The sequence below is a fragment of the Staurois parvus genome, unplaced genomic scaffold, assembly GCF_062004578.1.
Source record: "Staurois parvus isolate SC_StPar_1 unplaced genomic scaffold, SC_StPar_1.0 ptg000911l, whole genome shotgun sequence".
NCBI lineage: Eukaryota > Metazoa > Chordata > Amphibia > Anura > Ranidae > Staurois > Staurois parvus.
Genome location: NW_028318707.1, coordinates 1,047,702 through 1,062,896, shown reverse-complemented (window position 1 = coordinate 1,062,896; position 15,195 = coordinate 1,047,702). Strand labels below are relative to the sequence as shown.

Sequence of the window (15,195 nt, the reverse complement as noted above, 5' to 3'; positions counted from 1 at the left end):
AAGACTTTATTTTTTGTTTATTTAGTATTTCTGCTTGAACAAATCTTAAGATGTGAACTGGTCTGTATCTATACAATAATTATTCTTTAAAAATGTATTTCTGTACTACATATTTTAAACCATCACTGTAATGTATGTATAGGCAATTTTTTTTTAAACCTAGATAGAGTAGGGCAGGATTAGAACCTCTGTCGGGTTCTGTCTGGAATAATATTTTATTTAGGAAGGAAATAATATTTTATAAGTAAATAATATTTTATTTAGGCCAGGGAAAAGCCAATGGGGTTTATTTACTAAACCTGGTTGACTCAGAATCTTGGGCACCTGTGCATGGTAGCCAATCAGCTTCTAACCTCAGCATGTTCAGTTAAGCTTCAGCAATAAAACCTGGAAGCTGATTGGTTTTTATGCAGAAGTGGACAAGATTCTGAGTCAACCAGGTTTAGTAAATAAACCCCAATATGCCTCAGGTTATGAAAGTCCCAATTCTTCAGGGCTTATAAACATATAAAACCTTGAAAATAATCAGTGACATATTTAAATCAATGTTAAAATATTTGCAAATCACAAATATGAAATGATATATTCATGTTATATACCTTATATAAAAATCATTCTTGACTTATACCTGGAATAGTGCATCTATCTATTACAGTGGGGAAAATCATTATTTGATCCCCTGTAGATTTTGCTCAGATGACCACTTACAAAGAAATGAAGGGTCTATAGTTTTTATCATAGGTGTATTTTAAATAATAGAGACAGAATGTCAATCAAAAATCCAAAAAAACACATGGTACAAATGTTATGAGTTGCAGTTCAGTGAGTAAAATAAGTATTTGATCCCCTACCAGCAACAATAGTTCTGGCTCCCACAGACTGGCTATGTGGTACACAGATTACTCCTGTCAATTTATGAAGGTGCTCCTAACGACAACTTGTTATGTGTATAAAAGACACCTGTCCACAGAATTTCTTTCTTCCATTCAAACCTCACCACCATGGGCAACACCAAAGAGCTGTCAAAGGACATCAGGGGCCAGATTGTAGATCTGCACAAGGCTGCAATGGGCTACAAGAACATCAGTAAGAAGCTTGATGAGCAGTACCCCACTTTTGGAGTCATTATTCGCAAATGGTAGAAGTACAAAATAACCATCAATCACCTTAAGTCTGGAGCTCCATGCAAGATTTCCCCTCATGGGGTAAGGATGATCATGAGAAAAGTGAGGAATCAGTCCAGAACTACATGGGAGGAGCTTGTGAATGATCTCAAGGCAGTTGGGACCACAGTCACCAAACAAACCATTGGTAACACAATACGCCGCCATAGATTGAAATCCTGCAGCATCCGCAAAGTCCCCCTCCACAAGAAGGCACATGTACAGGCCATCTGAAGTTTTCCAATGAACATCTAAATGATACAGAGGATTGGGAAAAAGTGCTGTGGCCAGATGAGACCAAAACTGAGCTGTTTGGCATTAACTTGACTCCCCGTGTTTGGAGGAAGAAAAATGCTGACCATGACCCTAAGAACACCATCCCTACAGTCAAGCATGGAGGTGGAAACATTATGCTTTGGGGCTGCTTCTCTGCTAAAGGTACAGGCCGACTTTGCCACATTGAGGGGCCAATGGACAGGGCCATGTATTGTAAAATCTTGGATAAGAACCTTCTTCCCACAGCGAGAACACTGAAGATGAGTTGTGGATGGGTCTTCCAGCATGACAATGACCCAAAAGATACCGCCAAGGCAACAAAGGAGTGGCCCAAGAAGAAGCACATTAAGGTCATGGATTTGGCCTAGCCAGTCTCCAGACCTTAATCCTATAGAAAATTTATAGAGGGAGCTGAAACTTCAAGTTGCCAAGCGACAGCCAAGAAACCTTAAGGATTTAGAGAAGATCTGTAAAGAAGAGTGGACCAAAATCCCTCCTGTGTGCAAACCTGGTAACCAACTACAAGAAACCTCTTACCTCTGTGCTTGCCAACAAGGGTTTCTCCACCAAGTACTAAGTCATGCTTTGCTTGGGGATCAAATACTTTTTTTACTCACTGAACTGAAACTCAATTTATAATATTTGTATCATGTGTTTTTTTTTTCTGGATTTTTGGTTGATATTCTGTCTCGCAATTTAAAACACACCTATGATAAAAATTATAGACCCTTCATTTCTTTGTAAGTGGGCAAACTTACAAAATCTACAGGGGATTAAATAATCATTTTCCCCACTGTATATATGATATATTACTCCTTATTTGTGAATTTGTAATAGTATTTTAATATAATTTTAGATATAATATTGATAATCTTGGTTTTATATGTTGGGTTGACTTTCAAACCTTCTGAGATGTGTTGTTTTTGCTTTGTGATTTTAAATAAAATCCCGTTCTGGACTTCTATAAGTGGAGTGGCGCTTCTATTCCTTAACCTATATTTATGTTTTTTGTAGGACCATCCACAGAAGTGCTAGGACTTATAGAACTGGAATTTAACTACAATACAAACCCTATGACCTTTTTTAACATTATACAAGCAATCTAACTACCAAGGTTTTCATTGCTGTCTGTGTTACCAACACAAAAAATGATTGAAAGAAAAAAAAATCTAAATTTTTACTAAAACAAGAGGTGAGGATAAATCTTTCAATGGGAACACCTGTTTTGGTGAATTATCCTCAGTATAGTGAGACTTCTTTTCACTTCCTGTTGTGTCAGAGGGACAGGAAGTGAGGAGAAATATATCCAAAGGAGATCGACAACAAAAAAACTGACTGATTTTAGCCTGTTCCTACTTTTATCTGTAACTAAAAAGAAACAAAACGGGCTTTACACACACTTTAAAATGACTTGATGCAGCTTCAGTTTTTTAAAATGCATGCTGTACCATATTTCCACAACTGCAATAAGAAAACAGATTTGTAGCTTTTCCTTCTACTTGCAGTCTGTATTTTACTGCAATCATGGAACCTGCCCAACCAGCGACTGCTGAGATAAAGGAGTTGATTTAGTAAAGACAAATAGGCTGTTCACTTGGTAAGGGAATTTTCCCTTGGCTTAGCGAATGAGCTCTGCTGGCATCCAAACTAAGTGAAAATTGCCTTGCAAAGTGAACAGCCTGTTTGCCTTTAGTACATCAACCCACAAATCTCAGCCACATAGAGAGTGCACTGTTTTCAGTTATACCTGACTGATAGACTTGCATTATGAGATAAGAGATGCAACAATGGTACATTGTATGGGAATACTAAGGAGGAAGCAGAGTCTGCCCATGTAATGAATGGCTGCCCCCATGTACATATAATGACAAACTTTACATAGAAACAAGGTTTTTAAAACATAAACACACATATTGTGTTATTATTATTTACATAAAGGAAGTGTTGAATTTTGTACATATCCTTTTTACTATCTTTTTTTATTTTTATATTCAGGACATAAATCACACTTCTACAATATTATAACTATAGGTGTGTGTATGCGTGTGTGTGTATGTATGTATGTATATATATATATATATATATATACACTTTTTTTTTTTACTTAATAAAATGTTTTAATTGCTGCAGATACAAACTATACAAATACAACTGATTTTCTTTCTGGAGGAAATTATATTTGTATCCTAACCTTTCAATGCAACTGTACTATTCCTTTATTTTGTAGAGCTCTGTACAATCTGTTGCCACTATATAAATCCTGAATAATATTAATATTAATAATAATAATAATAATAATAATAATAATTATTATTATTATTAGTACTCTCATTATTAATATTACTATTATTATTTTATTATCTAAAAAGGAATAAAATGAAGTTTCAACATTCAAGCTTAGAATAGGATCCATGCAGCATTTTACCTTACCATTCTTTCTTCAGCAAATGCAGGAACCCATGTAGTTGGTGGCAAAAAGTATGTGAACAATTACATTTAGTAAATAGCAAAAACATTGTTAACAGTAACCGTAACTGATTGCTTTCTATAGCTGCTGATCTGACTTTGTCAGAGGTTAGGATGTATTTTGATCTTACAAAACTGTACTCCTTCAGGTAAATATTTTGGATCATTTGCTTAGATCAGACCACAGCATTTCTGTAGGATTGGGGTCAGGACTCTGACATGACCATTGCAATCTCCTGTCTGTGTCTTAATCTTTTTTTTTTTTCCCTCTCTTTGCAGAATGTGAGCACGGGTATGCTTCCACGTATCCTTCACCAGACGACTCGGATCTCCTTGGATTAAAGTCCAGGAGGCTGAAATCAAAGAGATGTAGTAACAGCTTAGGAAGCAGCACAAACAGGTATTGTGACTTTTTTGATAATCAATTGCAGAACAAGACCATGTCATTGCAAAGACATTTGTGGAGGATTTTGTTTAAAAATGTTATAAAAATTCCCTTTCAATTAACTTGAATAAGGCTGGCAGGTCAACGCATCCAAAAAAGCTGCACGTCAAATGCAGAGCAACATGACCAGTGTGGAAGGGCCCAAAGTTCATTAGTAACAGAACGTCATTCTTATATTTTACTAAAAGGACACGCATGTTAAATTTAAATAGTTAAAATCCCATGTTGAGGCAAAACAGTTTAAAGCCAAATTTTGGGCAACTAAAATGGGCCCCTAGGCAGTGTACAAAATAAAAAAGCAGCTTGCTCTGCAATACTCATCTTCAATATAGAGCTGTGCCCAGTGGTACTTTTTAGCCACAAGATGGGGTGGAGGAAGGGGGTGATAAAACTGTGGGAAGGGGGGTGGTAAAACTGCAGCTCTGCCATCTGTTTTTACTTCTCCCCTGTCCACCCATTAAAGCTGGCTATACACTTTAAGACTTCAGAATAAATCACTCAGTTTCCCCATGCACGCTAAACAGCATAGATAGATGAAAATCTATTGCCAGCTATTGCATTCTGACAGCTGGTACCTGCGACTGTCAGAATACCCTAACAATGACTGCATCATATTTACGAACCAGCTCCTTCAATTTTCAGATAAAAGGTTTTCAGGCTGGTGGGTGCTAACGGCCATCCACAGCTTGGATTTTGTCGATTCATCAGGAACCAGCCGAAATTTGCTCCATGTTTGACCTGCTTAAGTCTAGGTTCACACCTTGTGCATGTCAGAAACGCATGCAAAATCCCACGCTTACCTGACTGGCACAGAAATAATAATTATTATTATTATACAGGATTCATATATTATTATTATTATTATACAGGATTTATATATTATTATTATTATACAGGATTTTTATAGCGCCAACAGTTTGCTCAGCGCTTTACAATATAACGGGAGACAATACAGCAACAATACAGTTCAATACAAGAGGGATAGGAGGGGAGATAAGCTCCTGATCCTTGGAGCTTACAATCTAAGAGGGGAGGGGCTGGTGGTACAAAAGGTAGTAACTGTGGGGGATGGACTGGTAGGCAGAGTAGAAGATTCCATTATTAGCTGAAGGCAGGATAGGCTTCCCTGAAGAGATAGGTTTTCAGAGATTGCCTAAAAGTGAGCAGAGAAGGCGATAGTCTGATAAATTGGGGTAGAGAGTTCCAGAGGATGGGGGAAGCTCTGGAGAAGTCCTAGACACAAGCATGGGAGGAGGAGACAAGGGAGTGAGAGAGTATTCGGTCGTGCGAGGAGCGGAGAGATAGCAGACATGCATCATTGGCATTGTTAACAGCACACCTACTAAGGCATGCATTTTCAAGCATGTCAAACTGCATTGTGCTGGGGCACCATGTGGTTCGGTGTGGCACAATTTTGGAAAAAGGTCAGGGATTTCTTCTACATTTTTCTTGCTTACAGGGCAGCTGATTGAAATGAATGGGTTGCCCTACATGTGACACACAAGGTCGCACATGTGTCATCACATCAGGGTTGGTTAGGCTGGGCCAGGCGAAAAGAGATAAATGCATTTTGTAGTACTTTGTATCAAGCCCATTTATTGTTTGAGAATGTTGTATTGTCTAGAAAGGTGCTAGCAAGCTCTAAAGCTGGCTATACATGGGTTCTTTTTTTCTTTTTTTTATTCAGTGGGTTGAATGAAAAAATGGACCCAGTTCCTACACCCACACGTTCCAGGTGGAAGGGGAATCCTTCCTCCTTTTGTCCTTCTTTCCATCTTTGTAATCTAACAGCAAGGAGACTCGCCACCGAAAGAATACACTGATCAGCGCTGCACCCTATTGCCTGCAGTGCTGATCAAGCAGAAAAAATACCGACAGTGCGGTTGAACAAAAGTTGATTAGTGGATCATCTTCTCTTCAACCACAGTGGCCACACATGGATTGAAATACGGCTACTCCCTGCTGAACCAGCTGAATTTGGATCCATGTATGACCAGCTTAAAGCGGAACTTCACCCCAAATGGGAGGTTTCTCTTTTAAGAACCCCCCTTCCCCCCCAGCAATATTGGATGTTTATTTTTTTGGGGGGTGCGGGTACCTAGTTTTGGCAGGTACCTGCTCCCACTTCCACTGGAATCACATTTCCACTGGAGGTTGTTCCACCACCTCCCTACCACTCCCATGAAACCTCTTGGAACACATCACAAGTCCCAAGAGGTTGCGGGACCATTCACAAAGTGCATTGTGATTTGCTCATGCGCAGTGGAACCCAGCTGTGAAGCTGCAAGGAGTCACAGCTGGCCTTCCATACTAGACATGAACCTGAAGACTGGTTAGGAACCAGCCCGGGTGATGACAGCTCCGGATCCCTAGACAGGTAAGTGTCCTTCTATTAAAAGTCAGCCGCTTTTAATTTTTTTTTTCTAGAGCAGTGGTTCTCAACCTGTGGGTCGCGACTCCTTTGGGGGTCTAACGACCCTTTCACAGGGGTCCCCTAAGACCATCAGAAAACACATATTTCCGATGTGTAAAGAGCAGCTACTGTGTAGAAAGCAGCTGCTGTGTTGAAAGCAGCTACTCTGTTAAAAGCAGCTACTGTGTTGAAAGCAGCTACTGTGTTGAAAGCAGCAGTATTGGAGGTAAAACGACACTCATGAATTATAATTACGGGGTAAATAATTTTATGGTTGGGGGTCACCACAACATGAGGAACTGTATTAAAGGGTCGCGGCATTAGGAAGGTTGAGAACCACTGTTCTAGAGATTGAAAAACCACTTTTAGGCTGGATATCCAGGAATTCATTTCATGGTAATATTAAAAGTGACCCATATAAAAGGAGTTCATATATTTTCACCCTTCTGGTAACAAAATAAAACCTCATTCAAGTTGCTTCAAGTAAAATTGAGAGGCCAGATTTATCTTCAGGCTTTTGCTGCTCATATATTATTTTTAAAAATCAGATGTTTCCACAACCATGAGAAAAGACGAGATTCAACGGCTGCCAACCTCCTTTGTGGACCTTCACTGGTTTCTCTGTTTCCTGTTTTCTTAGTTCTCAGCGAGAGACTAAATTTAAGCCTCCCGTGGCTGAGAATAGGGTAACTAGACAGGAAGTGATGTCGGTGGGCAGTATAGATGGAAGAACGCAAAACAACCTTGAATTGTCTGTGCAGAATATTTTCCCTTTGGGGGATTTTGACATTTATAACTGGGGATGGATGCTGTGTCTGTCTCAAGATAAAAAGAGGATATCCTGAACAATATGGCATCTTTTTTGTTTCTTAGGAAGCTTTAGACGTGTGTTTTTTTTTTTTATATTAACTGCTTTTTATTGACAATTGATGCTTGTGTAAGCATTTAGGTTATAGGTTTTTTTCTTCTAATTGATTGCCATTTTAATACATATAATTGTATTAACCTCCTTGGCGGTATTCCCGAGTGTAGCTCGGGGTAAAATTTCAGTACCAAGAGCGGTAACCCCCGAGCTACACTCGGGCTTACCATGCACTGTTGCTCAGGGAGTCCCTGCAGCACTTACCTTGTCCTTCGCTCCCGCGATGTGTCCCCTGCAGCGTCCCCGGCCATCTCCTCCGGCTGATGCCGGCATCCGGCTTCTGTGTTCCGGTCCCTGTGACGTCGGGACATACGGGCGCCGGAACGTTCTGGCGGCAAATTTGAAATTTTTAAAAAATGTAATTTTTTTAAAAATGATTATTATATAGTAAAACATTGCTGTTTCAATGCATTTCACATATATTTTGTCCCGAGTGCTTTGTCCTGCGCCCTGCCTGCATTTTGACTGTTCTTTCTGCCTGGAAACTTAGAAAAGTCCATGGCGTCCAAAAAGCGTCCCTTTAGGTCAAAAGCGGTTTTAGACCGGCTAGAGAACAGCGATAGTAAATCAGAACCACTTGCAGAATTGAGTGATAATGATTTGTGGGGGAAATTCCTCATCAGACACTGAAAACGATTCTGCGACTTTGCTCAGCGATGTGCGAATTTGCCTCTGTATTTCAAATTTCAGTGTTTTTGGTTTGATTATATTATTGAATTAAATATATTATTATTATTTTTTATGATTATTTATTCAATTATAATTTATGATTTCGTGTTTCACGTTTTATCATATCCGGAATGTTTACTAGACTCTTGTTCGGACAGATTTCAGTGAGTTATTCCTAAAAATTACAGCCTACAATAAAAAACTACATATTTCCATGCAAAAAAATGGTACCGCTTTCAGCAAAAAAAATCGGAAATAATCATACCGCCAGGGAGGTTAAACATGTATCTAAACCCAAGAACAACATAATGGATTGCAGCTTACCAGTCCATAGATGTAGTGGCTGCATTCATTTTTTTTTCACTTGGTGATCCTGCCATTAGGATAGGTTCTTCTTGTCCTTGAGTGCCAACACTCACTTGCAGTACTGTATGGAGGAGCAGTGTTGTCACCCTAGAACAGGAAGTGTGCTAGGACTCGCTCTTAGAGGGAAGATATTCTGGGCAGAGCTGATAATATTGTACAGGTCAGCAATGGATTTCTGGCAGGATGAACAGGGTTTTTGTTTTTGCACTTATCAAAGAGATATAGCAAAGGTTATTGTCATAGGCATGCACAGGAGGTGTGACGGATGTGCCTGGGCACACCCTAATCACTCCATGCGCATTAGCATTATAGCTCCATGTGCCAGCAGGGGGATGGAAAAGTTCTCCCTCTGACCAGCTCTGCCATAAGAGAAATGCACTTCTCTTACACTGTGCCAATGGGGAGATGGTAGAGATCTCCCACTAACCGGCTCTGCAATAAGAGTGTGTGTGTGTGTGTAGGGCTGCTGATAGAGACCATGGGGCCACATACAGCCAACCTGACAGGGCCCCCCCCCCCCAAAAAAAACCTCACAGTTTACTATACTTCACTTATGAATGAACACAGTGAGTGATCGATACTGATCGCTCATTGTGTTCATTCAGGAAACGAAGGGCTGGTAAATGTAACCTGGTGGTACCCCCTTATCCACGGCCCTGTGTGTGTGTGTGTATATTTATTTTATATATATATATATATATATATATATATATACACACATGCATGCACACATGTGCGTTTGAGCTTTGGGACGCACACCCTAATGCAACAGGCTGTGCACACCTATGGTCATTGTTAAATAAACAAAGCAATAAAGCAGTAGTTAACTCTTTTTTTTAACCTTGTACCAGGCTTACCTGTAGGTACATTGAATATCTCCTAAATATTACCGTTTAGAAGATGTGTACATGCGCAGTGACACTCTGCATTCAGGGCACAAAGTATGCTGTGGAATACAGAGTGCCGTGCCGTGGCCAGGGCCCCCATACGCATTGATAGGAGTGACATCATTGCAGGCCATTCAAATGACTGGAGCCCGAGAACCCAGGAGGAAGAACGGGTGAAGATGGAAGCGATGGGGGAGACATGACAGCTCTGCGCTGGAAGGCTCTATGTGCAGGTAAGTATATCATAATATGCTAGTGTACGGTAATGTGGTACTAAAAGTACCTGTGGGGGGGCGGTAAATAACATATTCCCCTTTCCCTGACTTCCATAGTGCAGAGGGCAGCATCGTCCTCCTGCCAACAAGATCCTTAGGAATACTGAGTAGCCTAAATCTCACACAAAGGTGCCACAGTGCGTCTCCTTATGGGATTTTGGGTTCTCAACATTCTCAGAGATCTGGTCAGGAGGATGACACCACCCTCACCTATAGCACTGCAGGAGGAAGTTGGGGAAAGGTATTATTATTATTATACAGTATTTATATAGCGCCAAAGGGTATGCTCAGCGCTGTACAGTAACAATGGGGACAGAACATGAGACAATACAGTAACAATACAATACACGAGGGGTTCGAGGGCCCTGCTCTTTCGAGCTTACAATCTAGGAGGGAGGGGAAGGTGGTACAGGAAGAGATGGCTGTGGGGGATGGAGTGGTGGGAGGAGTGGAGGAGGTTGTTAGGTGAGGTCAGGTGTTAGGTGAGGTTGGGGTAGGCTTCCCTGAAGAGGAGGGTTTTCAGGGTGCGCCTGAAGGTGAGGAGGGTGGGTGACAGTCTGAAGGATTGGGGTAGGGAGTTCCAGAGGATGGGGGAAGTCCTAGAGAAGTCCTGCAATCGGGCGTGGGAGGAGGAGACCAGGGAGCTAGAGAGTAGGAGGTCCTGTGAGGAGCGGAGGGCATGGGTAGGGTAGTATTTGGGTATCAGGTCAGTTATGTAGTTTGGGGCGGTGTTGTGAATGGCTTTGTAGGTCAGGGTTAGCAGTTTGAATTTGATGCGTTGGGCAATCGGGAGCCAATGAAGGGATTGGCAGAGGGGGGAGGCAGATGTGGAGCGGTTGGTGAGGTGGATGAGTCTAGCCTCTGAGTTTAGGATCAACTGGAGTGGGGATAGCGTTCGTTTGGGTAGGCCAGTGAGAATGGAGTTGCAGTAGTCCAGGCGTGAGATGATGAGGGAGTGTACGAGTTGTTTGGTGGTGTCTGGGGTGAGGAATGTGCGTATCTTGGAGATGTTGCGGAGGTGGAGCCTGCAAGATCTAGATAGCAGTTGGATGTGGGGTAGGAAGGAGAGGTCGGAGTCCAGGGTGACACCAAGGACTTTGGCGTGTGGGGTGGGAGAGATGGTGGCGTTGTTAGTAGTAATGGAGAGGATGGGGGGGGTGGCGCGGGGGGGGGGGAAGACCAGGAGCTCGGTTTTGGTAAATATATAATCTATTTTATTCCCCATAAATAGTTCTTTTCTGCAGTGTTGTAGGCCTCGTGCGCACTAGGCATCAAAAATGCCCCTTTTAAGAGCATTTGGCGTTTTTTGGGGGGATTTTTTGTCACTAAGTGCCCCTCTGTGTCAGCCTATGGGTAGATTTACTAAAACTGGTGCACACATAATTTTCACTTATGCTTTGACAATAAAATTAGAAGTTGATTGGTTACTATGCACAGCTGCACCAGATTCTGTGTGCATCACTTTTAGTAAATACCCCCCCCCCCACACCTAGGCATTTACAGGTGATTAGAGGCAGGGGGTTTTAGAGGCAGAAAAAACCCAGGGCCATCGCATTCAGGAGGGATTTGTTTTGCTGCAAAAAAATCCTGATGCACCTAAACGCACTTAAGCGCTAGGCACGTTTAGAGCTCGAGCGTTCATTCACTTCAGTGGCCAGAATAAATTAACATTCTGTTAAATGAAATGAATGAAAGCTAAAAATGCTTGACGTGTCTGAAAGAAAAACAGCTTTAGGCTTGTTTTTAATGCTGCTTTCTCCTGCAAGGAAAAGAGTGTTTTAGAAGAGTTGCAGTGTACTGGAGACCTTGGGGGGGGGGTTAACTTGAATAAGAAGAATTGCCCGTGGAAGGTCCACGGGTCTTTATATTTGCAAGTTTAAGTCATTCATTCGTTCATTCATTCATTTATTTTCAAAACTAGACTGATTGCTGAAATTGATCCTATTGACATTTGTGTGGCCAGCATTCAAATGTTTTCAGATTAACTAGCACAGGTACAAAAGCCTCGGGAGGAATCCAACCCTAGAAATTCTTTTAAACTGGCCGTTCCGGAACTATTGTGAGTCGGCGTACGTTTATACATGTGATAGTTGACCCCACACTTGCTGTAACTGGACCAGCTGCTCAACGCATTATGGTGAGCAATTGCTGCAGCAAATCCATGCATGACTTTAGAAAAGTCCCGGCTTAGTAATCTTTTCACTCACGGCCTAGCTAAAAATAACTGGTTAGATTGTTATTGCCACCTCTGACCTTATAAACTCCGTCTTAAAGGCCAAAGCTCTCATAGCTGTCATTGTCAAATTACCAGAAGCACTACAAATGCTGAGTAACATGGCATGCCAGCCCTGGAACTAGTGCTGCTAGCATGAACTGAGCATTGATGGCTTCATGAGATGGATGGAAGGGTAACCTATGATAGGCCACCTTGAGGGGTTCTCTTGAAGGAACAAATGAAGAGACAAGTCAAGTCAAGCAGACATTTGGATTGATGTACTAAAACTGGAGAGTGCAAAATCTGGTGAAACCCCGCATAGAAACCAATCAGCCTCCAGTTTTTTTTGTCAAAGCTTAATTGAACAAGCTGAAGTTGAAAGTTAATTGGCTCCCATGCAGAGCTGCACCAGATTTTGCACTCTCAAGGTTTTAGTAAATCAACCCCATTTACTAATATAAGGGGGTTATTTAATGTTGAGATATAGATTGGTGATAAGGGCTGGCATACACCAGTGCAAAAGACCCCGTGAATGACTGGACGACAACAACAACAACCAAGGCCAAGGTTTTTCGGGAACAACCAAGTTGACATTAATGTGTAGGTTATAAAAAAAGGGGCACAGGGTAGAGGCAGATGCATGCTGAGTTAATGAAGGGTGCTGGGTGGGAAGGTGATGATGATGGGTTATAGGACCCTAACAATCAGGCTCTCCCTGACTGTGCCAAACCATCCCCTCCTAATAAACTAAAAAAATCCCAGCGCCAATCAAAGAAAGTATACAATTATGCAGCTGTGCACCAGTGAAAACCACCAATAATAAATAACACAAAAAACAGCGCAAAAATTAAATAAATAAAAATAATCACAAATAAATAAATATCCATGCAAAAATATATATATAATATTTCAAACATAAGTCCTTATTTTCCCAAAAGGATTTTCAAGACAATGTTCCAAAATGTGCTTCCACCTAATCACCACGTGAAAAATAATATTGACCGCACTCACCAGATGGAGTTGAGTAATAAGCCTCATAGGATATAAGGGATCCTATAGCCCCTCAGGAGGAACTCAAATCGCCTTCACCCTGCTTAGATACAGCTAATCGACTCCACTCTACTTCTCCATGGAATCCTCAATAGTGTGCAAGGAAAGAAAGGCTACATAGTGTAATACTGCCACTCAATACCATATAAATCCATAGAATAAGGACACTCACATGTTTCAATAAAATAACAGGCCTTGTTTAATAGCCTCAAAGGCTTCAAAGGAACAAGTTTCCAAATTGTAAATATAGGGATCTCACGCTTTAAGGATCACTGTAGAGGATGACCAGCTTTCCACCTCAAAAATGGCTGCTTGAACCGCAAAAGTCGGCGTGCGTTCCAAATCTGGTGAGTGCGGTCAATATTATTTTTCACGTGGTGATTAGGTGGAAGCACATTTTGGAACATTGTCTTGAAAATCCTTTTGGGAAAATAAGGACTTATGTTTGAAATATTATATATATATTTTTGCACGGACATTTATTTATTTGTGATTATTTTTATTTATTTAATTTTTGCGCTGTTTTTTGTGTTATTCATCCCCTCCTAATGCATGTCATTAGGTAAGTGTCCAAACAGATAGTGGTTATCAGATTTGCCAATCAATTTTCTGGTTGTGACTGGTATATGGTACCCAACCTTGAGTGTCTCTGAAAATACACAGCTGGGAACCATATAAGGGTAGCAATAGTTGCCTGGTTAAGAGGCTAGCTAGGCTATTGGCAGGAGTGCCCCCTGAACGCTGCTTGTACTGAACCCTACCAACGACAGTCACATGCCCAGTCAGCCCTCTGTGTGCACGAAATGCAACTCGTCTCAGTTGGGTCCTGCCCTTTTGAAATCTCTTCTATTGGGCTTTGTAAAACTATAAAGTACAGACAGATAACGGGCATCTACAGTGCCAGCGCCACCAACATAATATGAGAGTGAGCTTCAATTTGAATAGGATGAGCCACAGAGGGTTCTATTAATGCTAATAAAGCATATCAAAACCCAAGATATATGAGGGGTCTTCAAAAAGTTTCCACAAATATATATATATATATATATATATGAAAGAGCTAAAACATTTTGAAGAACCCTCGTATAATATATTGCAGCTAATGCTAGGTTCACATTAGTGCTGGTCAGGAACCTGCGCAAAATTGTAAATTTTCCCAACATGCACAGAAACATGCTGCCCTTTAAAGCTACGTTCACACTAGCCTTGTGTGCAGGCGGCAGAGAGGCGTTTGGTAAGCGTTTTTACCGCTTCCCAAACGCCTCTGCCAATTCTGCACATTACAGCACATGGTGCTGTTCTAACGGGAGCGTTTGCGTCGCATCGCGGCAAAACGGATGCCTCTGGACGAGTCAGGAGGCTTTGAAGCCTCCTATTCTCGTCTACGGTGCCGCTCCGCAAACGCCCGGCCGGCATTTGCGGTGCGGTTGCGACGCGGTTGCGGGGCGTTTGCGGAGCGGTAACACCACTCAAACTGCATTATAGGCGTTTGTGGGGCGTTATTAACGCTCGGCAAACGCCTAGCAACCGCCGCTGAACCGCGCATGCGGCGTTTGCGGAGCGTTAATAACGCTCCGCAAACGCCAGACCAACGCTTGCCAAAAGCTATAGGGGCGTTTGGCAAGCGTTGGCAAAACAGCCTAGTGTGAACGAGCCCTAACAGATAGGCAGTGGTGCCATTAATTCTTAATTCTTAATGGCACCCCTGCACAACTACTAAGGCAGGGCTTAAAATTTGAAGTCCTGAGCTACTAGCCAGGCCTTAGAGTTACTCGACACCAACAAACACACACAAACAGAGACAGCTGTACACAAACACAGACATGTACACACACACACACAGAAACATGTACACACACGCACAGAGACACATGTACACACACACACATACAGACACATGTATACACACACAGGCACATACAGACACGCATACACACAGATACACACACACAGACACATGTACATATGTACACAGACACATGTACATACATACACACATGTACATGCACACACACACAGACACATGTACACACACACACACACATACA

The 15,195-nt window shown here is 41.6% G+C and overlaps 1 protein-coding gene across 2 annotated transcripts in view; it reads left to right on the top strand.

The window, feature by feature from the left end:
• The window catches only part of MXI1 (MAX interactor 1, dimerization protein), a 68,129-nt gene that overhangs the window by 18,460 nt on the left and 34,474 nt on the right, over positions 1-15,195 (top strand). For both annotated transcript variants that reach the window (XM_089656505.1, XM_089656506.1), the window contains exon 2: positions 4,185-4,305. In XM_089656505.1, coding sequence (XP_089512631.1) covers positions 4,185-4,305 — 121 coding nt within the window. The remainder of the gene's footprint in view (positions 1-4,184; positions 4,306-15,195) is intronic.